At 46.9% G+C, this 21,188-nt stretch overlaps 3 protein-coding genes across 7 annotated transcripts in view; all 3 read right to left on the minus strand.

The window, feature by feature from the left end:
• LOC310701775 (uncharacterized protein) overlaps positions 1-12,424 on the minus strand; it is a 23,986-nt gene extending 11,562 nt beyond the window's left edge. The window contains exons 1-4 of one of the 4 annotated variants that reach the window (XM_083493130.1): positions 12,340-12,416; positions 11,132-11,209; positions 4,531-4,608; positions 1,318-2,985 (exon numbers count right to left, since the gene is read on the minus strand). In XM_083493130.1, coding sequence (XP_083349256.1) covers positions 1,722-2,807 — 1,086 coding nt within the window. In that variant the 5' untranslated portion in view covers positions 2,808-2,985; positions 4,531-4,608; positions 11,132-11,209; positions 12,340-12,416 and the 3' untranslated portion in view covers positions 1,318-1,721. Of the gene's footprint in view, positions 1-1,107; positions 2,986-4,530; positions 4,609-5,725; positions 6,191-11,131; positions 11,210-12,339 lie in introns of those variants that run through there. The other 3 variants (XR_014523101.1, XM_083493131.1, XM_083493132.1) reach the window with 3 other exon arrangements.
• Positions 1-21,188, minus strand: part of LOC310701187 (uncharacterized protein) — a 267,686-nt gene that overhangs the window by 155,257 nt on the left and 91,241 nt on the right. The window lies entirely within an intron of this gene.
• On the minus strand, positions 7,354-19,559 carry LOC310701666 (uncharacterized protein). 2 transcript variants are annotated; one of them, XM_083492920.1, is made up of 4 exons: positions 19,314-19,559; positions 18,084-18,161; positions 15,963-16,708; positions 7,354-9,258 (listed from the first exon to the last, which is right to left on the minus strand). In XM_083492920.1, the coding sequence occupies exons 3-4, from the start codon at positions 16,528-16,530 to the stop codon at positions 8,489-8,491; spliced, it is 1,338 nt and encodes a 445-aa protein (XP_083349046.1). In that variant the 5' UTR covers positions 16,531-16,708; positions 18,084-18,161; positions 19,314-19,559; the 3' UTR covers positions 7,354-8,488. The 2 variants fall into 2 exon arrangements, with proteins under 2 accessions (XP_083349046.1, XP_083349045.1); XM_083492919.1 differs by having other exon boundaries at positions 19,274-19,559.

Below are 21,188 nucleotides of genomic sequence, written 5' to 3' on the forward strand. Positions count from 1 at the left end.
AGAGGGAAGCAATGTTAAAAAGCGTGGGGAGAGGATGGAGCCCTGAACCACCCCCTAAGTTGAGCACCCAGGGGTCCAAACGCTCATCCCCCCCCCCAAACATCACTTTCTGGACATGTCCCAGGACTAAGGAGTGGAACCACTGCATAACCCTGCCCCTAACTCCCAATCCTCCGATACCGTCCACGAGGATATGTTAGTATTTACAATGTCATTTCTTTGGGAATGTATTTCACAAAGCAGAGGTAGCATTGAGGAAATGAGGTGGCGCTTGTTTGGTTAATTCAGTTTGCTCTTTCTTGACTGCGGAGAGGGAGAGGTGAGAGGAGTGGGGACTTTGTGCCCATGATGACTGGAGGAGTTTGGAAATAATACTCGTGGTTCAACGGTTGCCAACCTGACCAGTAAAGCTTTATTCTCAACAAGTTGGGTAAGGTATATATTTTTATCACAAATAGGTAACCGAATACTGTGGTCAACGGCATTAAAAACCATGGAGAGATCCCGCAGAACCAGGAAACAGCTTTTACCTTTTTGCCCGCCAGACATAATCAACCAGCACCAATCATTCCAAATCTATTTTCCCCTTGAAAAAGGACTCCAGGAAGTTCCCAGAGGTGACAATTGCTTAGCTGATTGTTGGCCAAGGAAAGCCTAATCCCATCACCAAACTTGCCAAGGGGCCAGACATGCAAAGGAAGTTCTATTGTACTTTGGGCATGGGACTTCAGAGGCGTTTGCCTGTGCTCATCTTATACCTGGGTCTTGCCCTGACATGTCTGCTTAGGCTAATCTTGTACCAAGGACTTGTCTGGACATGTTTGCCAAGGTTGAACTAGTGTAACCTCTGTCTACCCCTCCCCTTTGGTGACATGTCAGTGATGTAGCAATGATGCTGTACGAACTGTATTCTGGGATATGGTGGGAAAGTTCTAAAAGTCTTTGTCACCCCATCCTCAGAGTTCAAAATTCCTCTTTGAACCTGTTGCGCAATAAACTCTGGTCTACAGCCATTTGCTCCGGTTGGTGGCTGGACTCCTTCCTTTATTCCGCAGGGACCCGTGGGCTCTGCCCGACGTGGAGCTGGGTGACTGAGCAGCCTCACACCTAGACAGCGGCAAAAGTCTTGTTATCACAAAGATGGAAGAATGAGGAAATCCCAACGAAAGAACAATGGGAAGAAAAACTGATGAGATGTGCGGAATTTTTCCAAGCTGACATATCAACTGCGTGACCAGGACAATTGTAATTTCAAGGAAGAATGGGAACTATTTACAAACTATTTAAAAAGACAACAAAAGGATTTGGACTCCTTGGCAGGTTTTGAATAAACATCCACAAATTCATTAGTAGAACATATGATAGATAATGTACAATGATATGTACAATTTTATAACATGCAGATAATAATATGTATAAACAAATCAGAGAGGGGAGCTGAGGGAAGTCTCTGGAAGGGGGGAGAGGGAGGGAGTTATATTGATCTATAAACGTGATTAAAATGATTAATTTTGTTTATTTTTTAAAAAGCCACTGAGAGATCCAGCAGAACCAGGAAACAGCTTTTGCCTCTATCCCTAGCTCGCCAGAGATAATCAACCAGCGCCACCAGGGTGGTCTCAGTCCAATGGCAGGGCCTGAAAGCCAATTGGGACAAATGCAGTCTAAATGGTCCACATCCTGCAGATATGCCTGGATTTATTCTGCAACCAAACATACATTTAAATAGTTTTTCCCATGTGAGTTTCCTGATGTCTTCTAAGCGTTGTACTACTGGTGAAGCTTTTCCCACAATCCATGCATTTAAAAGGTTTCTCCCCTGTATGAGTTTGTAGATGTACATTAAGGCTTCCACTCTGAATGAAGCATTTTCCACACTCAAAACATTTATATGGTTTCTCTCCTGTATGAGTACATTGATGCATTTTCAGCGATTCTCTATGACGGAAGCATGTTCCACACTCCATGCATCTAAATGGTTTTTCGCCTGTGTGAGTTCGTTGATGGTATTTAAGGTATCCACTCTGACTGAAGCTCTTTCCACACTCTGTGCATTTAAATGGTTTTTCCCCTGTGTGAGTTAGTTTATGTCTTCTAAGCGTTCCACTCTCTCTGAAGCTCTTTCCACACTCTATGCATTTAAATGGTTTCTGCCCTGTGTGAATTCGCTGATGGTTTGTAAGGTGTCCGCTTTGACTGAAGCTCTTTCCACACTCCATGCATTTAAAAGGTCTTGCCCCTGTGTGAGTTCGCTGGTGTCTTCTAAGGGTTTCACTCTGACTGAAGCTCTTTCCACACTCTATGCATTTAAAAGGTCTTGCCCCTGTGTGAGTTCGCTGGTGTATTCTAAGGGTTTCACTCTGACTGAAGCTCTTTCCGCACTCCATACATTTAAATGGTTTCTCACCAGTGTGAGTGTGATGATGTGCATTAAGGTGCTTACTCAAAAGGAAGCTCTTTCCACACTCCATACATTTAAATGGTTTCTCACCAGTGTGAGTGTGATGATGTGCATTAAGGTGCTTACTCAAAAGGAAGCTCTTTCCACACTCCATACATTTAAATGGTTTCTCACCAGTGTGAGTGCGATGATGTGTATTAAGGTGCTTACTCAAAAGGAAGCTCTTTCCACACTCCATACATTTAAATGGCTTCTCCCCTGTGTGAGTTCTCTGGTGTCTTCTAAGTGTTCCACTTGCTGTGAAGCTCTTTCCACACTCCATGCATTTAAATGGTTTCTCCCCTGTGTGAGTTCCTTGATGTTGTGTAGGAGTTCCACTCCTACTGACGTCCTTTCCACAATCCATACCTTTAAATGGTGTCTCCACTATTTCAGTTCCTTGATGTGAACTAAGTGTGTTCACTGACTGAATCACATTGTATGTTCCACAAATTTAAATGATTTTTTCGTGATTCCTAATGAAAGTAGAGATTGCTCTGTCTGTCTTCTCTATTGCTTGCATTGGCGTAGGGGGAAAGGAAATCCTGTAGAAGAGAAGAAGAGTTTGGATTTGATATCCTGCTTTATCACTACCCTAAGGAGTCTCAAAGCGGCTCACATTCTCCTTTCCCTTCCTCCCCCACAACAAACAGTCTGTGAGGTGAGTGAGGCTGAGAGACTTCAGAGAAGTGTGACTAGCTCAAGATCACCCAGCAGCTGCATGTGGAGGAGCAGGGAATCGAACCCAGTTCACCAGATTACGAATCTAATAATAATAATAATAATAATAATAATAATAATAATAAATTTTATTTATATCCCGCCCTCCCCAGCCTTAGCCGGGCTCAGGGCGGCTAACAACAATAAAACAGTACAAAAGTACAGCATAAACAACACTCTAAAATCATTCATTCTAAAATTAATTAATTCAATCTACCGCTCTTAACCACACTGGCTCTCCAAAGAAGAAACAAAAGAATATAACATACATCAAGTGCCTTTGGTACCTTCTCTTATTTTAACATCTCATACACTCTTCCTTCTTCTATGTGCCAATTGTTTAGGAAATGAAATAATGTCAGATAATAGCATTGCATCAGCTTTTAATAATAATCAATTACTGTTAAAAATGCAGCATGATCTAAGATACAGTGCTTCTCTAAAACTGGCAATTTAAATAAAGAGGTTCCTCACAGGAAAGGGAGCTGCTCTCCCTCCATGAACATGCCCTGTATTTCTCAGGTTCAGAATTCCTAATGACTTTTTTGTCCTAATCCCTTAAATGTTTGGTTGCAAGTCTCTCTGGGTAAGATAAAGTGACTAACAAATTCAATTAATCATAATAATGGACTACTACAGACATGTTCATCCGGTCGAGCGCGATTGACCAATAGATCATGTGAGTGATCCTGGTTGATCATGGGATTACTGGGATAGGCTTCAGTTGTGCAGCTCCCTTTGATGGGGAGGAGAGAGAAAGGGCTGGCTTGGGGGGGGGGGAGAGCTGCTTAAGGGGGAGGGGGCTGGCTTGGAAGGTGGAGAGATGACTGGCTCTTCAGAGAGAGAGGTTTTGCCTCCCTTTAATCCCCCCCAACTGAAACTCCCCCCTCCTGCATCCAGTTAGCCACCTCCTTCCACCCACCCACGCACCCACCCCACTCCTCATTCCTTCAGTGACAATGGGTAGATCACAGTTTTTTATACTGGGAGTAGATCGCAGTCTGTTGGGAGTTGGACGTGCCTGGACTACAGGAACCCCTGAATTTCAGTAGCAATCTTCCTGATTCCTTATATCCCAAAGACATGAGAATAAAGATAGTGGTTAATACTGGAAATCTGGTGGAATAGAGAGGAGGAGTGGGACGTAGTTATCTCTGCGTAAAGGTTAAAAAAAAGATATCTCTGCCTACAACCTTCATAGCATTGGGCAGGGAAGGGTGGACTGGAGGCAATGTCTCTCCACAGAAACATGGGTAAATGGGTGAAATTGCAGAAGACAAGCCAAAATTGGGTCATCCTCTCAATCCAGCAGGACTTTTGATATATTTTTACGTAGTGAAATGTCTCACTGCATACTGTTAAGAGCTTACCTCTCAATTTCCCCTTCACGTTTCTGTATTTTTCTTTTTCTAGCAAAATGTGCTTAGACTTGTGAGTCAGAGTCTCTCCTGTGTGGAACAAGTAAAAGAGAAGTGCTGTTTATGTCCTATGTGACTGTCAAAGTCTTCAGAAACATTCATCTTTTGAAGCAAAAACAATAAAGTTCCTGGTGGCCCATTGGAGGCTAATAAACCGCAGCATCAGCTCACGAAATGTTACAGACAAAACTACAGCATTGCTATAAACGATAATCCCACCCCCTCCCTTTCTCTCACACGCAGTGTTTGTGGAATTCTGCACTCTCACACACCTCGCCTGTAATACTGGCAATCCTTGGCCTGCATATGCACATGAATGTGTGTAAAGCCTCCAGTCACAAGCATTGTCTATCCTAATAATGGACCCTTTGTCCTTTTAAGCACCCCAGACTGGGAAGGTGCACACATTCACTGTCTTTGGGTGCTGATGGATTGTGTCTCAGCTTGTAACTCCCTTTGACATATAGAAAGGTATAGAAAGGCTGTCCATATATCTATTATACGCAAATCCTGAAAGAATTTCCATAGCACCTCCAGCCATGTTTTTTGAGTAGTGGACCACATTATCCCCTCAATTAAACATGCAGTGGAACTAAGGCTTAGAAACGAAACCCTGGGAGATGCAGACGGGTTTTTTCTGGCTCTTCGTGGAAGAGGATTCCAGATGCAAAGACCCCCTCTGGACAATCCTCTCTCCTTCCTCTCAGGAACTTCCTGCCCTTTCCTCTCCTCTCCTGCTGGACCAAAGGCCCGCCTTGGTGTAACTCAGCAGCAGCAGAGTCCCGCTTCTGGACCCCCAGCAGCAGCTGGGCTGGGGGTGGGGGAAGGAGAGTCCAGCTTCCGGGAAGGAGGGGAGGGTGGGGAATTGGACCCCCTCCCAATTTCAGGGATCCCTCTCCCCAAGGCAGGTTTCTGGGCAGGAGGGAAAAGCCAAGGCAGCGTCTCCGGAGATTCCCCCGCCCGCGCCCAGGTGGGAGACCTCCCTTCCGATGGGCAGCGTCTCTTTCTCCCTCTGCCCCCCTTTGCCAATGCTGGACGGGGCTTTCCTCCCCCCCCCCCCAGGGATGCTTCCCTCCTTCCCCAAGTTCCCCTGCCCCCTCCGTCCCCCGTCTCTGCTGCGCCCAGAGACCCCCTTGGCCCGGCTCACCCCTTGCCCTGCGCGCGGAATCCCTCTCGAGCGCACCGACCTCTCCATCCGGAGGAGCCTCCCAAGACGAGCAGGGAGGGGGAAGAAGGAGGTAAGAGACGGAAGTGGGGGAGGGAGGGGTCTCTTCCCAGGCCTCTCTAGGCATCTCGGCTCTCTCCCTTCCGTAACCCCTTCCATGGACTCTCCTTCTGTCCAGCAAGAGGCGCGCCTCGCCACACGCGCGCAGCCAGCAGCTCCCCAAGGGGTTCCTGCCAGGGGGAAACGGGGACGCGTCCCGAGGGGCGCTTGGGTTGAAAGCCATTCTCATAGGGATGGCCTTGGTGGCCATCTCAATTCCATTCCCACAAAGGTGCCCAAGGGGTGCAGGGCAGCTGAGCACAGATTGGCCAGCCAGATTGTTATAATGATAATGATAATGATGATTTTATTGTTTGTATGCTGCCCACCTCAATAGGTTTCCCCAGCCACTCTGGACAGCTGCAAAAAAAGAAGCAAAAACTTCCCTAACTGGTTTGCCAATGGGTGCCAATGAACTTCTTTTAGGACTGGTGTTATGTAGTCCCGGCGGCCGCTCCCAGTCACCAGTCTAGCTGCCGCATTCTGTATTAGTTGCAGTTTCCGTGTCACCTTCAAAGGTAGCCCCACGTACAGCCCATTGCAGTAGTCCAAGGATAACCAGAGCATGCACCACTCTGGCCGGACAGTCTGCGGGCAGTGAGGGTCTCAGCCAACATACCATGATAAAATAAATGATTAAGTTATTTTTATTATTAAACCTTTAGAAGACATCTGAAGGAAGCCCTGCATAGGGATGCTTTTTAAGGTTTAATGTTTCATTATGTATTCATAAGAGGCTGGGTTGAAATAGATTGTTCTTGTTGTCCTTGTTACACCTTTTAAGGAGAAAAAGAAACGTGTGTGATTCTTCAAATGAGATGGTGCAATGCAGACCCTGCAGTTGTCGGTTCCTTACTTGGCAACTGGACTGCGTGCATCCAGGCCCTGCTAATGGGTCCCATGAAAGGTGCTCTTTTTTGGGGGGGGGGGTGGAGAGGTCCCTTTGTCTTTTTCTCCCCCCTCCTCCCTCTCACCACCACCTTCCCAAATGCAGCATCTTATTTTTGTCCTCTCTAGCCACACAATTCCCTTGCTCACTTTTCCAATTCCCCTTATTGCAATTTATAGACGCGGGCAGAATGTCCACTGTCACCCCTCCTCTCCTTTCCAACGCTCCCCCTCCCCACTCCCAGGGGCTCCTTTTGTCCAATTGCCCAGGAAACATCTGATTTAGGGGGAACACTTCAGGTTTGTTTTGGAACACGGGGGCCCATAGAGCTACGAGTGGGAGAGCAGCCCCTGCCTTTGTTGCACAGCGGAGGAATATTTTTGTAGAAATTTCAGCTTTTCTTAACACAGGCAAAAAGGTACTGTTGGCAGTGTTTACATAAATGTTTGCCAACTCTTTTTATAAATGCTGTGATTCAAGGACTGGGAAAATATAAGCATTTTCCCGTGACCTGCTTCCTAGAGGGAAGCAATGTTAAAAAGCGTGGGGAGAAGATGGAGCCCTGAACCACCCCCTAAGTTGAGCACCCAGGGGTCCAAACGCTCATCCCCCCAACATTACTTTCTGGACATGTCCCAGGACTAAGGAGCGGAACCACTGCATAACCCTGCCCCTAACTCCCAATCCTTCGATACCGTCCACGAGGATATGTTAGTATTTACAATGTCATTTCTTTGGGAATGTATTTCACAAAGCAGAGGTAGCATTGGGGAAATGAGGTGGCGCTTGTTTGGTTAATTCAGTTTGCTCTTTCTTGACTGCTGAGAGGGAGAGGTGAGAGGTGTGGGGACTTTGTGCCCATGATGACTGGAGGAGTTTGGAAATAATACTCGTGGTTCAACTGTTGCCAACCTGACCAGTAAAGCTTTATTCTCAACAAGTTGGGTAAGGTATATATTTTTATCACAAATAGGTAACCGAATACTGTGGTCAATGGCATTAAAAACCACGGAGAGATCCAGCAGAACCAGTAAACAGCTTTTACCTTTTTGCCCGCCAGACATAATCAACCAGCACCAGTCATTCCAAATCTGTTTTCCCCTTCAAAGGGACTCCAGGAAGTTCCCAGAGGTGACAATTGCTGAGCTGATTGTTGGCCAAGGAAAGCCTAATCCCATCACCAAACTTGCCAAGGGGCCAGACATGCAAAGGAAGTTCTATTGTACTTTGGGCGGTGGGACTTCAGAGATGTTTGCCTGTGCTCATCTTATACCTGGGTCTTGCCCTGACATGTCTGCTTATGCTAATCTTGTACCAAGGACTTGTCTGGACATGTTTGCGAAGGTTGAACTAGTGTAACCTCTGTCTACCCCTCCCCTTTGGTGCCATGTCAGTGATGTAGCAATGATGCTGTACGAACTGTATTCTGGGATATGGTGGGAAAGTTCTAAAAGTCTTTGTCACCCCATCCTCAGAGTTCAAAATTCCTCTTTGAACCTATTGCGCAATAAATTTTGATCTACAGCCAATTGCTCCGGTTGGTGGCTGGACTCCTTCCTTTATTCCGCAGGGACCCGTGGGCTCTACCTGACGAGGAGCTGGGTGACTGAGCAGCCTCACACCTAGATTTTTCCGTAACAGCCAACAAGGCGGTCTCAGTCTGATGGCAGGGCCTGAAACCCAAGTGGAAGAAATGCAGTCCACATGGTCCATATCCTCAAGATGTGCCTGGATTTATTCTGCAACCATACATACATTCAAATTGTTTTTCCCATGTGAGTTTGCTGATGTCTTCTAAGTGTTCCACTATTAATGAAGTTCTTTCCACAATCCATGCATTTAAAAGGTTTATCCCTTGTGTGAGTTTGTAGATGTACATTAAGGCTTCCACTCTGAATGAAGCATTTTCCACACTCAAAACATTTATATGGTTTCTCTCCTGTATGAGTATATTGATGCATTTTCAGCGATTCTCTCTGACTGAAGCATTTTCCACACTCAAAACATTTATATGGTTTCTCTCCTGTATGAGTACACTGATGCATTTTCAACGATTCTCTATGACGGAAGCATGTTCCACACTCCATGCATCTAAATGGTTTTTCGCCTGTGTGAGTTCGTTGATGTATGGAAAGTTTTGCCCTTTCACGGAACGTCTTTCCACACTCTGTGCATTTAAATGGTTTTTCCCCTGTGTGAGTTAGTTTATGTCTTCTAAGCGTTCCACTCTCTCTGAAGCTCTTTCCACACTCTATGCATTTAAATGGTTTCTGCCCTGTGTGAGTTCGCTGATGGTTTTTAAGGTGTCCGCTTTGACTGAAGCTCTTTCCACACTCCATGCATTTAAAAGGTCTTGCCCCTGTGTGAGTTCGCTGGTGTATTCTAAGGGTTTCACTCTGACTGAAGCTCTTTCCGCACTCCATACATCTGTATGGTTTCTCACCAGTGTGAGTGCGATGATGTGCATTAAGGTGCTTACTCATAAGGAAGCTCTTTCCACACTCCATACATTTAAATGGCTTCTCCCCTGTGTGAGTTCTCTGGTGTCTTCTAAGCGTTCCACTTGCTGTGAAGCTCTTTCCACACTCCATGCATTTAAATGGTTTCTCCCCTGTGTGAGTTCCTTGATGTTGTGTAGGAGTTCCACTCCTACTGACGTCCTTTCCACAATCCATACCTTTAAATGGTGTCTCCACTATTTCAGTTCCTTGATGTGAACTAAGTGTGTTCACTGACTGAATCACATTGTATGTTCCACAAATTTAAACGATTTTTTCTCGATTCCTAATGAAAGTAGAGATTGCTCTGTCTGTCTTCTCTATTGCTTGCATTGGCGTAGGGGGAAAAGAAATCCTGTAGAAGAGAAGAAGAGTTTGGATTTGATATCCTGCTTTATCACTACCCGAAGGGAGTCTCAAAGTGGCTAACATTCTCCTTTCCCTTCCTCCCCCACAACAAACAGTCTGTGAGGTGAGTGGGGCTGAGAGACTTCAAAGAAGTGTGACTAGTTCAAGGTCACCCAGCAGCTGCATGTGGAGGAGTGGGGAATCGAACCCAGTTCATCAGATTACGAATCTAATAATAATAATAATAATAATAATAATAATAATAATAATAATAAATTTTATTTATATCCCGCCCTCCCCAGCCTTAGCCGGGCTCAGGGCGGCTAACAACAATAAAACAGTACAAAAGTACAGCATAAACAACACTCTAAAATCATTCATTCTAAAATTAATTAATTCACTCTACTGCTCTTAACCACACTGGCTCTCCAAAGAAGAAACAAAAGAATATAACACACATCAAGTGCCTTTGGTACCTTCTCTTATTTTAACATCTCATACACTCTTCCTTCTTCTATGTGCCAATTGTTTAGGAAATGAAATAATGTCAGATAATAGCATTGCATCAACTTTTAATAATAATAAAATATTGTTAATAATGCAGCATGATCTAAGATACAGTGCTTCTCTAAAACTGGCAATTTAAATAAAGAGGTTCCTCACAGGAAAGGGAGCTGCTCTCCGTCCATGAACATGCCCTGTATTTCTCAGGTTCAGAATTCCTAATGACTTTATGGTCCTAATCCCTTAAATGTTTGGTTGCAAGTCTCTCTGGGTAAGATAAAGTGACTAACAAATTCAATTAATCATAATAATGGACTACAACAGACATGTTCATCCGGTCGAGTGCGATCGACCAATAGATCATGTGAGTGATCCTGGTTGATCATGGGATTACTGGGATAGGCGTCAGTTGTGCAGCTCCCTTTGATGGGGAGGAGAGAGAAAGGGCTGGCTTGGGGGGGGGAGAGAGCTGCTTAAGGGGGAGGGGGGCTGGCTTGGGAGGGTGGAGAGATGACTGGCTCTTCAGAGAGAGAAGTTTTGCCTCCCTTTAATCCCCCCCAACTGAAACTCCCCCCTCCTGCATCCAGTTAGCCACCTCCTTCCACCCACCCACGCCACTCCTCATTCCTCCAGTGAAAATGGGTAGATCACTGCCAGTTTTTTATACTGGGAGGAGATCACTGTCTGTTGGGAGTTGGACGTGCCTGGACTACAGGAACCCCTGAATTTCAGTAGCAATCTTCCCGATCCCTTAAATCCCAAAGACATGAGAATAAAGATAGTGGTTAATACTGGAAATCTGGTAGAATAGAGAGGAGGAGTGGGACGTAGTTATCACTGCGTAAAGGTAAAAAAAAGATACTCTGCCTGCAACCGTCATAGCATTGGGCAGGGAAGGGTGGACTGGAGGCAATGTCTCTCCACAGAAACATGGGTAAATGGGTGAATTTGCAGAAGACAAGCCAAAATTGGGTCATCCTATCAATCCAGCAGGGCTTTTGATATATTTTTACGTAGTGAAATGTCTCACTGCATACTGCAAGAGCTTACCTCTCAATTTCCCCTTCACGTTTCTGTATTTTTCTTTTTCTAGCAAAATGTGCTTAGACTTGTGAGTCAGACTCTCTCCTGTGTGGAACAAGTAAAAGAGAAGTGCTGTTTATGTCATATGTGACTGTCAAAGTCTTCAGAAACATTCATCTTTTGAAGCAAAAACAATAAAGTTCCTGGTGGCCCATTAGAGGCTAATATAAACCGCAGCATCAGCTCACGAAATGTTACGGACAAAATTACAGCATTGCTATAAACGATAATCCCACCCACTACCTTTCTCTCACACACAGTGTTTGTGGAATTCTGCACTCTCACACACCTCGCCTGTAATACTGGCAATCCTTGGCCTGAATATGCAAATGAATGTGTGTAAAGCCTCCAGTCAGAAGCATTGTCTATCCTAATAGTGGACCCTTTGTCCTTTTAAGCACCCCAGACTGTGAAGGTGCACACATTCACTGTCTTTGGGTGCTGATGGATTGTGTCTCAGCTTGCAACTCCCTTTGACATATAGAAAGGTATAGAAAGGCTGTCCATATATCTATTATACACAAATCCTGAAAGAATTTCCATAGCACCTCCAGCCATTTTTTTTTTTTTTTTTTTGAGTAGTGGACCACATTATCCCCTCAATTAACCATGCAGTGGAACTAAGGCTTAGAAATGAAACCCTGGGAGAGGCAGACGGGTTTTTCCTGGCCCTTCCTGGAAGAGGATTCCAGATGCAAAGACCCCCCCTGGACAGCCCTCTCTCCTTCCTCTCAGGAACTTCCTGCCCTCTCCTCTCCTCTCCTGCTGGACAAAAGGCCCGCCTTGGTGTAACGCAGCAGCAGCAGCAGCAGAGTCCCGCTTCTGGAGCCCCAGCAGCAGCTGGCCTGGGGGATGGAGGAAGGAGAGTCCAGCTTCCGGGAAGGAGGGGAGGGTGGGGAATTGGACCACCTCCCAATTTCAGGGATCCCTCTCTCCAAGGCAGATTTCTGGGCCGGAGGGGAAAGCCAAGGCAGCGTCTCCGGAGATTCCCCCGCCAGCGCCCAGGTGGAAGACCTCCCTTCCGATGGGCAGCGTCTCTTTCTCCCTCTGCCCCCCTTTGCCAATGCTGGACGGGGCTTTCCTCCCCCAGGGATGCTTCCCTCCCTCCCCAAGTTCCTCTGCCCCCTCCGTCCCCAGTCTCTCCTGCGCCCAGAGACCCCCTTGGCACGGCTCACCCCTCGCCCTGCGCGCAGAATCTCTCTCGAGCGCACCGACCTCTCCATCCGGAGGAGCCTCCCAAGACGAGCAGGGAGGGGGAAGAAGGAGGTAAGAGACGGAAGTGGGGGAGGGAGGGGTCCCTTCCCAGGCCTCTCTAGGCATCTCGGCTCTCTCCCTTCCGTAACCCCTTCCATGGACTCATCTTCTGTCCAGCCAAAAGAGGCGCGCCTCGCCACACGTGCGCAGCCAGCAGCGCCCCAAGGGATTCCTGCCAGGGGGAAACGGGGACGCGTCCCGAGGGGCGCTTGGGTTGAAAGCCATTCTCATAGGGATGGCCTTGGTGGCCATCTCAATTCCATTCCCACAAAGGTGCCCAAGGGGTGCAGGGCAGCTGAGCACAGATTGGCCAGCCAGATTGTTATAATGATAATGATAATGATGATTTTATTGTTTGTATGCTGCCCACCTCAATAGGTTTCCCCAGCCACTCTGGACAGCTGCAAAAAAAGAAGCAAAAACTTCCCTAACTGCTTTGCCAATGGGTGCCAATGAACTTCTTTTAGGACTGGTGTTATATGGTCTTGGCGGCCGCTCCCAGTCACCAGTCTAGTTGCCGCATTCTGGATTAGTTGCAGTTTCCGTGTCACCTTCAAAGGTAGCCCCACGTAGAGCCCATTGCAGTAGTCTAAGGATAACCAGAGCATGCATCACTCTGGCAAGGCAATCTGCAGGCAGGCAGGGTCTCAGCCAACATACCATGATAAAATAAATGATTAAGCTATTTTTATTATTAAACCTTTAGAAGACATCTGAAGGCAGCCCTGCATAGGGATGCTTTTTAAGGTTTAATGTTTCATTGTGTATTCATAAGAGGCTGGGTTGAAATAAAGTGTTCTTGTTGTTCTTGTTACACCTTTTAAGGAGAAAAAGAAATGTCTGTGATTCTTCAAAGGAGATGGTGCATTGCAGACCCTGCAGTTGTGGGTTCCTTACTTGGCAACTGGACTGCATGCATCCAGGCCCTGCTAATGGGTCCCATGAAAGGTGCTTTTGGGGGGGGCGGAGAGGTCCCTTTGTCTTTTTCTCCCCCCTAATCCCTCTCACCACCACAAGGGATTGGCAATGCCAATCAACTCGGGCGGGGGAGGGAGCAGCCCCCTCAAATATTTTATGGGGAGGGGCGAAGGGACCTCGGCTCCCCGACAGCGCACAAGGTGGAGACGTCCCTCCGAAAGGCCACGTTTCCCGTTCTCTGCCTCCAGCCCGCCCCCCGCCCCCGGCCAATGCTCACTGGACTTCTCTTGTTCTCGCCCCGGGGATGCTTCCATGCCCCCAGACCCCCCCCCAGCATCCTCTGCCCTCCCTGAAGCTCTCCTGCGCCCAGAAACCTCCCTTGGCACATCTCACTCCTCGCCTTGCGCACCAAGTCTCTCCCGAGCGTGCCCACATCTCCATTCGCAGGAGCCTCGCAAGGAGGGGGGGAGTAGCAAGGGGGGGTCTCTATCCAGGCGTCCCTCGCGTCCTTTAACCCTTACGTGGACTCCCTCTCTCCCTTTTCGGGGGGGGGGGTCTTTTCTGGCTGCCGCTGCCGGGGATCGAACCTGAGACCTTCTCACTAAATAAACGAGATTACAGGTCCCAGGTTCACACACACCCCGGCATCTGGAAGAGGTTGCTGCTGCCAGTCAGTGGAGACATTCCTGGCCTAGACTGACCAATTACCTGACTCCCTAGAATGCCGCTTCCTGTGCATTGGGGCTGCTGTTCTGTGCTTTCGGGGGGGGGGGGAGGTTGGACTTTTGAGGCCCAACAAAGCATATTAATTCCAAGTCAAGGTGCTGCAGTGGCTCCTGTGTGGGACCTGGGAGACCAGGGTTCAAATCCAATCCCTGGGCAACCTGGGGCCACCCGCTGTGTCTCAGCCTAGCCTCCCTCACAGGGGGGTTGATGTGCGGATCAAAAGGGAGCTGGAGAAGCGTCCAGGTCACCTCTACTTCCTTGGAGGAAAGGCGAGATACAAAGCAACAATTACTTTTCTAAATTAATGTACAACTTTACAGTGGTGCCTCGCAAGACGAAATTAATTCGTTCCGCGAGTTTTTTCGTCTAGCGAATTTTTTGTCTTGCGAAGCACGGTGTCGGGAAAGTTTTGGAAAAGCTTCAAAAATCACCAAAAACTTCAAAAAAGGCTACCACACCGCGTTCTATGAGTTGCTCCTCGAAGTCAAGTCGCAACTGTATTAACAGTGTTAAGAAAAAGGAAACAAACTTGCAAGACGTTTTTGTCTTGCGAAGCAAGCCCATAGGGAAATTCGTCTTGCGAAGCAGCTATAAAACCGCAAAACCCTTTCGTCTAGTGAGTTTTTCGTCTTGCGAGGCATTCGTCTTGCGGGGCATCACTGTACATTGAAACACCAGAATATCACATACACGGAATGAAATTAAATTTGTTCATCTCAAGGAAGAAGTGAACTCGAGGGGAAAACTATGTTCCGGATAGTAGGACGTGCACCCAGGGGTTGAATTTACAAGAAAGGAGGTTCTGACTAAACATCAGAAAGAATTTCCTAGCAGCAAGAACAGCATGGGTGCTTTGGCTGAGATTCCTGTATGGCAGGGGGTTGGACTAGCTAACCTGTGGGGGCCCTTCCAACTCAATAATTTGAAGATTCTATGATTTAAATGTTTTTTCTCCAAGAGAGTTCATGCACACAATGACTGGAGGAGTTTGTAAATAATACTCGTGGTTTGACTGTTGCCAGCCTGACAAGTAAAGATTTATTTTCAACCAATTGGGTAATGCAGATATTTTTCTCACAAATAGCTAACCAGATACTGTGGTCAATGGCATTAAAAGCCACTGCACAACCAGGAAAAAGTTTTTACCTCTGTCCCTTGCCCGCCAGAGATAGTCAACCAGCGCCACCAGGGCGGTCTCAGTCCGATGGCAGGGCCTGAAACCCAATTGGGACAAATGCAGTCTAAATGGTCCACATCCTGCAGATATGCCTGTATTTATTCTGCAACCAAACATACATTTAAATGGTTTTTTCCATGTGAGTTTCCTGATGTCTTCTACGTGTTATACTACTAGTGAAGCTTTTCCCACAATCCATGCATTTAAAAGGTTTCTCCCCTGTGTGAGTTTGTAGATGTACATTAAGGCTTCCACTCTGAATGAAGCATTTTCCACATTCAAAACATTTATATGGTTTAACTCCTGTATGAGTATATTGATGCATTCTTAGCGAATGTGTATGACGGAAGCATGTTCCACACTCCACACATTGAAATGGTTTTTCCCCTGTGTGAGTTCGTAGATGTATGGAAAGTTTTGCCCTTTCACGGAACGTCTTTCCACACTCTGTGCATTTAAATGGTTTTTCCCCTGTGTGAGTTAGTTTATGTCTTCTAAGGTTTCCACTCTCTCTGAAGCTCTTTCCACACTCTATGCATTTAAATGGTTTCTGCCCTGTGTGAGTTCGCTGATGGTTTTTAAGCTGTCCGCTATGACTGAAGCTCTTTCCACACTCCATGCATTTAAAAGGTCTTGCCCCTGTGTGAGTTCTCTGATGTCTTTTGAGTCCTCCTCTCACACTGAAGCCCTTTCCACATTCCATACATCTGTATGGTTTCTCACCAGTGTGAGTGCGATGATGTGCATTAAGGTTCTTACTCATAAGGAAGCTCTTTCCACACTCCATACATTTAAATGGTTTCTCACCAGTGTGAGTGCGATGATGTGCATTAAGGTGATTACTCAAAAGGAAGCTCTTTCCACACTCCATACATTTAAATGGTTTCTCACCAGTGTGAGTGCGATGATGTGCATTAAGGTGATTACTCAAAAGGAAGCTCTTTCCGCACTCCATACATTTAAATGGTTTCTCACCCCTGTGAGTTTGCTCATGTATACAGAGGCATCCACTTTTTTTGAAGCATATTCTACACTCAAAACATTTATATGATTTCTCTCCTGTATGAGTACATTGATGCATTTTCAGCGAATCTGTACGACCAAAGCATTTTCCACACTCCATACATTTAAATGGTTTTTCCCCTGTGTGAGTTCTCTGGTGTCTTCTAAGCGTTCCACTTGCTGTGAAGCTCTTTCCACACTCAATGCATTTAAGTGGTTTCTCCCCTGGGTGAGTTCCTTGATGTTGTGTAGGAGTTCCACTCCTACTGACGTCCTTTCCACAATCCATACCTTTAAATGGTGTCTCCACTATTTCAGTTCCTTGATGTGAACTAAGTGTGTTCACTGACTGAATCACATTGTATGTTCCACAAATTTAAATGATTTTTTCGTGATTCCTAATGAAAGTAGAGATTGCTCTGTCTGTCTTCTCTATTGCTTGCATTGGCGTAGGGGGAAAGGAAATCCTGTAGAAGAGAAGAGTTTGGATTTGATATCCTGCTTTATCACTACCCGAAGGAGTCCCAAAGGGGCTCACATTCTCCTTTCCCTTCCTCCCCCACAACAAACAGTCTGTGAGGCGAGTGAGGCTGAGAGACTTCAGAGAAGTGTGACTAGCTCAAGGTCACCCAGCAGCTGCATGTGGAGGAGCGGGGAATCGAACCCAGTTCACCAGATTACGAATCTACCGCTCTTAACCACACTGGCTCTCCAAAGAAGAAACAAAAGAATATAACACACATCAAGTGCCTTTGGTGCCTTCTCTTATTTTAACATCTCATACACTCTTCCTTCTTCTATGTGCCAATTGTTTAGGAAATGAAATAATGTCAGATAATAGCACTGCATCAACTTTTAATAATAATCAATTATTGTTAATAATGCAGCATGATCTAAGATACAGTGCTTCTCTAAAACTGGCAATTTAAATAAAGAGGTTCCTCACAGGAAAGGGAGCTGCTCTCCCTCCATGAACATGCCCTGTATTTCTCAGGTTCAGAATTCCTAATGACTTTTTTGTCCTAATCCCTTAAATGTTTGGTTGCAAGTCTCTCTGGGTAAGATAAAGTGACTAACAAATTCAATTAATCATAATAATGGACTACAACAGACATGTTCATCCGGTCGAGCGCGATCGACCAATAGATCATGTGAGTGATCCTGGTTGATCATGGGATTACTGGGATAGGCGTCACTTGTGCAGCTCCCTTTGATGGGGAGGAGAGAGAAAGGGCTGGCTTGGGGGGGGGAGAGAGCTGCTTAAGGGGGAGGGGGGCTGGCTTGGGAGGGTGGAGAGATGACTGGCTCTTCAGAGAGAGAAGTTTTGCCTCCCTTTAATCCCCCCCAACTGAAACTCCCCCCTCCTGCATCCAGTTAGCCACCTCCTTCCACCCACCCACGCACCCACCCCACTCCTCATTCCTTCAGTGACAATGGGTAGATCACAGTTTTTTATACTGGGAGTAGATCGCAGTCTGTTGGGAGTTGGACGTGCCTGGACTACAGGAACCCCTGAATTTCAGTAGCAATCTTCCCGATCCCTTAAATCCCAAAGGCATGAGAATAAAGATAGTGGTTAATACTGGAAATCTGGTAGAATAGAGAGGAGGAGTGGGACGAAGTTATCACTGCGTAAAGGTAAAAAAAGATATCTCTGCCTACAACCTTCATAGCATTGGGCAGGGAAGGGTGGACTGGAGGCAATGTCTCTCCACAGAAACATGGGTAAATGGGTGAATTTGCAGAAGACAAGCCAAAATTGGGTCATCCTATCAATCCAGCAGGGCTTTTGATATATTTTTACGTAGTGAAATGTCTCACTGCATACTGTTAAGAGCTTACCTCTCAATTTCCCCTTCACGTTTCTGTATTTTTCTTTTTCTAGCAAAATGTGCTTAGACTTGTGAGTCAGAGTCTCTCCTGTGTGGAACAAGTAAAAGAGAAGTGCTGTTTATGTCATATGTGACTGTCAAAGTCTTCAGAAACATTCATCTTTTGAAGCAAAAACAATAAAGTTCCTGATGGCCCATTGGAGGCTAATAAATCGCAGCATCAGCTCACGAAATGTTACGGACAAAATTACAGTATTGCTATAAACGATAATCCCACCCACTCCCTTTCTCTCACACACAGTGTTTGTGGAATTCTGCACTCTCACACACCTCGCCTGTAATACTGGCAATCCTTGGCCTGCATATGCACATGAATGTGTGTAAAGCCTCCAGTCAGAAGCATTGTCTACCCTAATAATGGACCCTTTGTCCTTTTAAGCACCCCAGACTGTGAAGGTGCACACATTTACTGTCTTTGGGTGCTGATGGATTGTGTCTCAGCTTGTAACTCCCTTTGACATATAGAAAGGTATAGAAAGGCTGTCCATATATCTATTATACACAAATCCTGAAAGAATTTCCATAGCACCTCCAGCCATGTTTTTTTGAGTAGTGGACCACCTTATCCCCTCAATTAAACATGCAGTGGAACTAAGGCTTAGAAACGAAACCCTGGGAGAGGCAGACGGGTTTTTTCTGGCTCTTCGTGGAAGAGGATTCCAGATGCAAAGACCCCCTCTGGACAGCCCTCTCTCCTTCCTCTCAAGAGCTTCCTGCCCTTTCCTCTCCTCTCCTGCTGGACAAAAGGCCCGCCTTGGTGTAACGCAGCAGCAGCAGAATCCCACTTCTGGACCCCCAGCAGCAGCTGGCCTGGGGGGTGGGGGAAGGAGAGTCCAGCTTCCAGGAAGGAGGGGAGGGTGGGGAATTGGACCCCCTCCCAATTTCAGGGATCCCTCTCTCCAAGGCAGATTTCAGGGCAGAAGGGGAAAGCCAAGGCAAGCCTCTCCGGAGATTCCCCCGCCAGCGCCCAGGTGGGAGACCTCCCTTCCGATGGGCAGCGTCTCTTTCTCCCTCTGCACCCCCTGCCAATGCTGGACGGGGCTTTCCTCCCCCAGGGATGCTTCCCTCCTTCCCCAGGTTCCTCTGCCCCCTCCGTCCCCAGTCTCCTCTGCGCCCAGAGACCCCCTTGGCACGGCTCACCCCTCGCCCTGCGCGCAGAATCTCTCTCGAGCGCACCGACCTCTCCATCCGGAGGAGCCTCCCAAGCCGAGCAGGGAGGGGGGAGGAGGAGGTAAGAGACGGAAGTGGGGGAGGGAGGGGTCTCTTCCCAGGCCTCTCTAGGCATCTCGGCTCTCTCCCTTCCGTAACCCCTTCCATGGACTCTCCTTCTGTCCAGCAAGAGGCGCGCCTCGCCACACGCGCGCAGCCAGCAGCTCCCCAAGGGGTTCCTGCCAGGGGGAAACGGGGACGCGTCCCGAGGGGCGCTTGGGTTGAAAGCCATTCTCATAGGGATGGCCTTGGTGGTGTTACGGAAAAATCTGGGTGCGGGGTTACTCTGCCACCCAGCTCGTCGGACTAAGTCCGCGGGTCCCTGCGGAGGAAAATGAGCTCAGCCGGACGCAGGAGCAAACTGCAGAAGATCCAAGTTTATTGCGCAACAGGTTCAAGGCGAGATTGAACAGCGAGAAAGGGGTGACATGAACTTTTGAAATTTCCCTCCATATCCCAGAATACAGTGCAAAATACATCCCAGTTACATCATGAATACATTAAGAAGAGGTTGGGTTACATAGAATACATTAGGAAGAGGTTGGGTTACACCGGATTAACATATGGAGGAGGGAGGGGGGAATATGCAGAGCTGAAGATATGCGCAGATAAGCACATCCTGAGAAGATAATGGTCCATGTATGCATAGTCTGTCACCTGGCATCGCCTGGAGGAAGGGCTTGGCAGAGCGATTTGACCGGATTAGGGTATTGACACCTTGCTTGAGGGATTATGGAAGACAGGGGGGGTGTCATGGGGTCCTAGAGAAATTGAGCAAATTGGCACGTGGATTTTCTATGAATTTTATAGATTTTAGTCCCTTTTGACATTGACAGTTGGAAATAAATGGATATATTGTAGCGAAGAAGGAGGTGAAGAAGACATGCCCCCCCCTTCCGTATCAGTGGCCATCTCAGTTCCATTCCCACAAAGGTGCCCAAGGGGTGCAGGGCAGCTGAGCACAGATTGGCCAGCCAGATTGTTATAATGATAATGATAATGATGATTTTATTGTTTGTATGCTGCCCACCTCAATAGGTTTCCCCAGCCACTCTGGACAGCTGCAAAAAAAGAAGCAAAAACTTCCCTAACTGGTTTGCCAATGGGTGCCAATGAACTTCTTTTAGGACTGGTGTTATATGGTCTTGGCGGCCGCTCCCAGTCACCAGTCTAGTTGCCGCATTCTGGATTAGTTGCAGTTTCCGTGTCACCTTCAAAGGTAGCCCCATGTAGAGCCCATTGCAGTAGTCCAAGAATAAACAGAGCATGCACCACTCTGGCGAGGCAGTTTGCAGGCAGGTAGGGTCTCAGCCAACATACCATGATAAAATAAATGATTAAGTTATTTTTATTATTAAACCTTTAGAAGACATCTGAAGGCAGCCCTGCATAGGGATGCTTTTTAAGGTTTAATGTTTCATTATGTATTCATAAGAGGCTGGGTTGAAATAAATTGTCCTTGTTGTTCTTGTTACACCTTTTAAGGAGAAAAAGAAACGTGTGTGATTCTTCAAAGGAGATGGTGCAATGTAGACCCTGCAGTTGTGGGTTCCTTACTTGGCAACTGGACTGCGTGCATCCAGGCCCTGCTAATGGGTCCCATGAAAGGTGCTTTTTTGGGGGGGGGTGGAGAGGTCCCTTTGTCTTTTTCTTCCCCCTCCTCCCTCTCACCACCACCTTCCCACATGCAACATCTTATTTTTGTCCTCTCTTGCCACACAATTCCCTTGCTCACTTTTCCAATTCCCCTTATTGCAATTTATAGAGGCGGGCAGAATGTCCACTGTCACCCCTCCTCTCCTTTCCAACGCTCCCCCTCCCCACTTCCAGGGGCTCCTTTTGTCCA

Source organism: Podarcis liolepis (assembly GCF_965112155.1).
Source record: "Podarcis liolepis genome assembly, chromosome: 2".
NCBI classification, from domain to species: domain Eukaryota; kingdom Metazoa; phylum Chordata; class Lepidosauria; order Squamata; family Lacertidae; genus Podarcis; species Podarcis liolepis.

Excerpts from the sequence above, each read along its gene's own strand:
- LOC310701666 (XM_083492920.1), bottom strand. The coding sequence starts at position 16,530 with ATGGATTGTGGAAAGGACGTCAGTAGGAGTGGAACTCCTACACAACAT. Across the intron at positions 9,259-15,962 it reads ACATCATCGCACTCACACTG|GGGAGAAGCCATTTAAATGT; the intron begins GTGAGAAACCAT and ends GAACTCACACAG.